The sequence below is a fragment of the Chinchilla lanigera genome, unplaced genomic scaffold, assembly GCF_000276665.1.
Source record: "Chinchilla lanigera isolate Chin_1 unplaced genomic scaffold, ChiLan1.0 scaffold00044, whole genome shotgun sequence".
Lineage (NCBI taxonomy): Eukaryota > Metazoa > Chordata > Mammalia > Rodentia > Chinchillidae > Chinchilla > Chinchilla lanigera.
Window position 1 is genome coordinate 6,738,999 of NW_004955445.1, and position 6,847 is coordinate 6,745,845.

General features: G+C 51.0%; 1 protein-coding gene across 1 annotated transcript in view; it reads right to left on the bottom strand.

Moving 5' to 3' along the window:
• LOC106149398 overlaps window positions 1-5,946 on the bottom strand; it is a gene marked incomplete at its 3' end in the record, with an annotated part of 10,132 nt that extends 4,186 nt beyond the window's left edge. Inside the window, 2 exon segments of the mRNA XM_013518237.1 lie at window positions 1,748-1,884; window positions 5,859-5,946. Of these exon segments, the coding sequence (XP_013373691.1) occupies window positions 1,748-1,884; window positions 5,859-5,946 (225 nt within the window).
• Window positions 5,947-6,847: the final 901 nt, after the last annotated feature.

Below are 6,847 nucleotides of genomic sequence, written 5' to 3' on the forward strand. Positions count from 1 at the left end.
CCAGGCAGGCGCTTTTGCCGCTGAGCTAAATCCCTAGCCCATAAGCTTTGATTTTTGTATTTTATTGTAAAAACTCCCTCAAAGCTACAGAAAACGATAGAGTAGTGGACATCTATCTCCAGGCCCTGCCCTGCTCTGCTCCTCAGTACAATCATCCTTCACGTTTTGCCAGGTTGGTTTCCTGACTCATTTCTTTTTCCTCAGGAAATTTCAAATTACTGACTTCGACCTGGCAAACGCAAGACCATGAGTTCGATTCCTGGAACCAAAAAAAAGAGAAAAAGAGCCCCTCAAGTTAGAGACTTGGTGAAATTTTGTCCTTACACCCCTCGGGTTTTGTCTCTAAAATTTGGGGGGAGGGTTGTTTGTGTGTTTGCGGGTTTTGTTTTTTGTTTTTGAGTATGTTGTAAGTTTACTGATGTCAGGGACAAGCAGAAGGATGAAGCATGCCAAAACGAGGCTTTCTCACTCCAGCTTCCGCTTCCGGTATTTGCAGGGTCAAACATCCCGCTCCCGTGCACCTCCTGCTGGTGCGCTCTCTGACGTCATCAATCTGCGCGGCCTCCTAAATTTGAGCCTTAATAATCCCAAGGGTGCTGGTGTGGTTTTGGTTGAATGGAGACAAGAGAGGGGACTCACACAACTTCCCTGATTTAGGATTATGGAAGCATGGATAACCGTGCAGGTGGTACGGCGTTTACAGTTGAAGGAAGGGCAGGGAGAGACTTAGCTCATTTGTTTCTTGTTTCTTTTTTTCTGAGACAAGTCTGTGCAGTTCCGACTGGCCTTGAGTTCACTATGTAGCCTAGGCTGTCTTCGAACTCGCAGTCATCCTCCTGCCTCAGCCTCCCGAGTGCTGGGATTACAAGTATGCACCACCACGCCCAGCTGCTTCTTTTGTTTCTGTTTTGTTTTTTTGTTTTTTGTCCTTTTTTGAGACAGTTCAGGCTGGCCTTGAGCTCACTTTGTAGCCCAGGCTGGTCTCGAACCCGCAACGATCCTGCCTCAGCCTCTCGAGTGCTGGAATTACAGGCGTGTGCCACCATGCCCTTCTGCTCCTTTGTTTCTAACTGTACTACTCCCCGCGAGCCTGGTCCCTGAAAATCTCAGAGGGGAGTTAAGGGAGCAAGTTTCATCTTCTGTAGCTACTTCCAGCTAGGTAGGGGCGTTGGCTCCTCCTACTGTACTCAGGGACCAATGAGCCCTCCCCCTGGCTGTTCTAGGAGTCTAAGAGAGCCCAGCTGTCCTCCGGAGATGCTCCACTGACTGTGGGCGTGGAAGCAGGCTCTGATCTCGAATTCCGGTCACCACCATTCATTGGAGGGCTGTCAAACACGAAGAAACAAATTTGAGAAGGAGGTTAAGTATGTAAGATCTCAAATAACCAAGACCCCCAATTCCAGATATGTGGCCAGGAGATCCACAACTCACAGAGCTTTTCCTGGATCTCGAAGGCACGGCCTCCCAAGTTTTTGTGCCCTGTCTCTTGTTCTTTTAGACCTACAGACAAAGGAGGTACATTCTTCCTTTAGAGACGAACATAGCCCCTTTGTGTCCGCTGTTAGGAGAAATTGGCCCCTTCCGATTTTGGGGGGCCACTGCTGCTAGTGAGTCTCTCCGGTCTTGGAGGAAGGCAGCACCCCAAGCAAGTCCGTCTAGGCTCTCTGGCGCGTTCTAGGGTGGCGTAGTTTCCCCCACGAGATCGCGTGGGGTTTGAGTCTTTCCGCTGGCTTAGCTGGCTGCTTACCCTCTTCTGCTGAGGTCTCCGGATCTCTGGCTTGCTGACGCCTCCAGGGTCTGCGGAGGTCTCCCGAGGTCTGATAGCGTCCTCCAGGCTCAGCTCCCCGGATGCCGCAGCGGAGTCGGCCAGAATCAGTCCAGGTGCTTGCGCACAAGGACAGAATCGCCCGCGCACACCTCCTAGTGTGGAGTGAGTTTATTGAAGATGGTAGGGCAGCGGCAGGAACATGCAGAAGGGTGCAGCGGGCCAAAAGGGGGCTTTGTTACTCCGGTGTCCGGTATTTATAGGGTCAGACATCCACTGCTCAGAGGTGCTTCTCACTGTCTGTCCTTACTGATGTCTTGTGTTTGGTTTTTGAGACAGAGTCGCCAGGTAGTCCAGGCTGGCCTCAAACTTGTGGCGATCCTCCTGCCTCAGCCTCCCAAGTGCTAGGATTACAGGCATGTGCTACCATGCCCAGTTTTGGCTTTTTTTTAAGCTTTCATTTTCAGATACTTAGTGTCTCTTTTTTTATTAATATATGTTTGTGGCACATAATAATTATATTGATTGGGCCAGGAATATATAGCTCAGTGGCACAAGTGCCTGCCTAGCAAGCACAAGGTCCTGGGTTCAATTCCCGTACTACCCCCCCCAAACCATGTTCATCTTGGGGAATCGGTATGTACACATAGGGAATCTTGATCATTTTTAAACCCCTCTCCCCTCCCCCAAATCCCTTCACATCTCCAGAGGCGCCGTCCGCATTTCCTGCCATTTCTCTTTCATTTTGGACTTTTTAAAATTTTTGTATCAGGAACTGAACTCGCAGCCTCACACTTGCCAGGTAGGCGCTGTGCTGCTGAACTAAATTCCCGTATTTTGGTCTTTAAATTGCTTATATTTTTGGTCTCGCCTATTAGAGAAACCACACAATATTTAACCTTGTGTCTGATTTATTCCCCTTAGCGTCACGGTGTGTAGGCTCATTCATTTTCCTACAAATGACTAAAATGTGTCCTTCTTTATAGCGGAGCATCCTCCTTTGTTTACCCTCTACTTTGTATATTTGTTTGTTTGTTTTGTTTTTCTTCTGGTATCAGGAATCGAACTCACGACCTTGCGTTTGCCAGGCAGATGCTTTGCCGCTGAGCTAAATCCCCAGCCCCCTCCACTGTGTATAAACACCACATTTTTGTATTCATCTGTCGGTGGGCATTAAGGCTATTTCCACGATTTGCCTACTGTGAAAAAACGCTTTTTAAACACAACTATGATTTTCCCCCAAACGTCTCTAATAACTGGTGTACGCAGTGCAAGACCACCCATGGCCTGTGGTTACTTTTCTTTTTTAATGAGCATGTGGTAATAATAATATGCATTTATGGGGTCCGTCGTGATAGTCCGCTGTGCGTAGTTACTGGTACTAATCAAATCGGGGCGACCAGCGTTCCCATCTGCTTATTGGTTCTCTATGTCTGGAGCTGCAAGCCCGCTGTCCGGTTCTCGTCCCATCTGTATAGCGGTGGAACGGGTTATCGTCGGCTCCGCCAGGCTGTGTTCTGCCTTTTTTTCAGTGCTGGGGATGGAAGCCAGGGCCTCGATAGGCAGCGCTTTAACGCCGAGCCTCACGCCGGTCCCCCAGGTCTCCTGTAGCTGGAACAGCCCTGCCTCCCTCTCCAGGCTTTTCCCATAATGCTTTTGAAGAGTCTGAGTCACTGCCCTATGTAATACTCTACTTTCAGGAAGATTATGGACAGCTGCAGCCACTGCACCATAGCAAATGAAACACACGATGATGATGAGGATGATGATGGTATTAGGGACTGGACACAGGCCTTCACACTGAGCTATGTCCCCAACCCTTTTTCTTCTGAGACAGGGTCTCCCTATGTAGTGTAGGCTGGCCTTGAATTCAGTTGTGTAGCCCAGGCTGGCCTCCAACTCACAGTGATCCTCCTGCCTCAGCCACCCAAGTGCTGGGATTACAGGAGTGCGCCACCACACCTGGCTCCCCAGTTTTGTTTTTTTTATTTGTAATTTTGAGACAGACTCTTGCTACATCACTGAGTTGCCCGGGTTGAGCTTGGACTTGTGATCCTCCCGCCTCAATCTCTCTAGCCTCCCAGAGTGCTGGGATTATAGGTATGCTGAATTAGTGCTTTGAAAAAAATAATAATTTTTTAACTAGAACAATTATATTGCACTGGGATTTTTTCTTTGTGTGTGTGTCTGTCTGTTAAAAGTTACCATTTATAACTGCATATGTTTTATGTATCACACAATTGTGGTAATGTATCACAGAGATAGAATACTTTATTTTGGGGGCAGGCATGGTGGCACACACCTATAATTCCAGTACTCAGGAGGCTGAGGCAGGAGGATTGACAACCTGGGCTACATAGTGAGCTTAAGGCCAGCCTGAGTTACAGAGCAAGACCTTGTCTCAGAAAAAAAGACAAAAAGCAAACAAACAAACAAAAAATCCCTATTTTTAATTTTTTAATAAAGAATCTGCAAACAAGGGGACCGGTGAGCTTCCCTGGGGGTCCAGCAGCCACGAATGAAATGCTCAAAAGCAGCTGTGGCTCACCTGGTCCCACGGCTCCTGTTTGTCCTGTGCGGGATCAAAGGACGAAGCAAGCATTTACTCCCGTCCCGAGACAGCCCTTGCTGTGTCCACACCGGCTGCCCCGAGCACGTGCTGAGCAGCAGGAATCCACGGCCAGCAGCGCCCCGTGTCGCCACCTGAACCTGCCCGGGGCTGTCACAGTCCCTTCCTGGACAGTAAGCGGAGCTATTCGCCTGGTGACTCAGACCTCTTCACTGCCCTTGTCCCCTCAATTTCACGCCAACCTTTCCTGCGCCGGTGGAGTTTTCCTCCTTGGACACAAAAGCTGCCCCTGGCGGGTGGTTCCGATTCTAGTCCGTCGGCTGGGAGGATTATGTGACCCGGCACCGTCCAGTCAGCCAAAGCCACGGACTATGGACCTACTGTGCGCCAGGCCTGTACAAGGAGGCGGGACGCACATTAGCTCCTCGAGGCCACTCACAGGCCGCCTTCCGTGGCTTCCTGTGTTACAGAGGCAGGGGCTCTGCAGCGCTTTCTTCTGAGACGTTCATGCAATGAACGGGTACCATGTGAGCGTACTCTGGCCAGTGAGAGACAGGCAGAAGTTCCTAGGAAGGGCAGTCATTTCTGAATTTAAACACAAAAACAGATTAAAAAAAATCAAAAGAGTTTTTATGTCTTTCTCATTTCATCCTGGAGCTCAGACTCAGTACGTGGAGGTGTTGCAGCCATTCTGTGGCCATGAGGGCAAAACCATAGGCTGAAGATGGCAGCGAGAAATGTGGGAAGCTGATCCCTAAGACATCCCTGAGCAGCAGAGCTGATGGCAGATTTCTGCTCCCAGATTTACGGTGACATACAACTTATAAACGAAGCCACAATCTTCCGTTACCTACAGCCAATCACGTTCGTGACTAACCCATTATGAAATATGAAAGCTAAACCAAATATTGGAGTGTTATCAGAGGAACATACCTCTTACCTCAAAGTGTGTCCCTGAGAGTAGTGGCGTGGAACGTGGATTCTCATGCATTTTTTTTGTACTGGGAATCGAACTCGTGACCTCAGGCTTGCCAGGCAAGCGTTTATGTTGCTGGGCTACATCCCCGGCCCCCCTCATGCATTTTAAAAAAAGAGAGAGTCATTGCCAAAGAGCTTTGGAAATTCTGTGTTAAGAAAGTCAGAGGGGCCGGGGATATAGCTCAGCAGCACAAGCACCTGCCTGCCAAGCGCAAGGTCCTGAGTTCGATACCCAGTACCAAAACAAAAAAAAAAAAAAAAAAACCATGAAAAATTAAAAAGAAAAAGAAAGTCAAACAGGTTTTCTTGTTGTGGGACTTAGCAGGGCCTTCAGGATTCTAATGGGCCTTAAGAACCTTCCTCAGGGGCTGGGGATTTAGCTCAGCGGCACAGCACCTGCCTGGCAAGCGCAAGGTCATGAGTTTGATTCCCCTACCAGAAAAAAAAAATTCAACCACAAGAACCTTCCTAAGGAAAGTGTGCCCTAAACTGTTCATTCCTAGAACCCCTCTTCCTGAGGAGCATTCCGGGGTAAGCGTCTCCCACATTCAGGAGGTGTGAACTCCGCGATGAGCGGCAGGGGGAGGCACAAGGTCTCAGCGGGGGAGTGCTCACCGGGCCAGGTCTGCACCATGTCGCTGCTCTGTTCTCACAGCACAGCCTCAAGCTCTATGGCCAGGGCTCCCGCCTTGGGGGCCCCCGGCCGAAAGGGTGAAGCCACCCGGGAGAGAGGCAAGAGCGCAGGGAGAGTGACCGGGCATCTCAGGCATCCTGGTCCCGCACCACCCCAGGTCTGCTCCTTCCCACGCCGGGCTGGGGCCCAGCTCCCCAGGGGTAGAGCAGCCCCAGCTGGGGGAGGCAGAGGGGACGCAGGGGACGCCTGCCTCACGCCAGCAGGGTGGCCATGGTCTCCTCGGGCGCTCAGCCCCAACTGTGCCGCTCAGGGCAGGCAGGACAGAGCCGGGCAGGCAGCCACGGGCTCCGCTTGGGCTTCCCTGCAGCCGAAGGCGCGAGGGGAAGGTGACAGACAGACAGACAGACAGGCTGGAGCGAAGACCAGCGGGAAGCGCTGGGCCCCCAGCAGGCTGTGGGTCTCCCCAGCCCCGGCTTCCCCGCCCCTTCCTGCCTACCCATGGCACGTGGGGACACCAGAGCTCCCTGCAGAGACTCCCAGGAGTGACACACACACACCCCTCTGCACACACACTCTGCACACCTACCTCTGCAACACATACCGCTTTATACACACCTCCATACACACCTCCACACACATATCTCCACACACACCTCTACGCAACCCTACACACACACCTTCACACACCTCTAAACACCTCTACGCAACTTCACATATGCACACACGTCCACACACCTTTACATGCACATCACCACACACCCCTCTACACACACACACACCACACACACACCTCCACACACCTCTGTACACCTCCTCACACACACCTCTGCACACATCCCCCTCTACACCCACACACCCTCACACACCTTCACACACACTATTATACATGCCCTGTGACAGT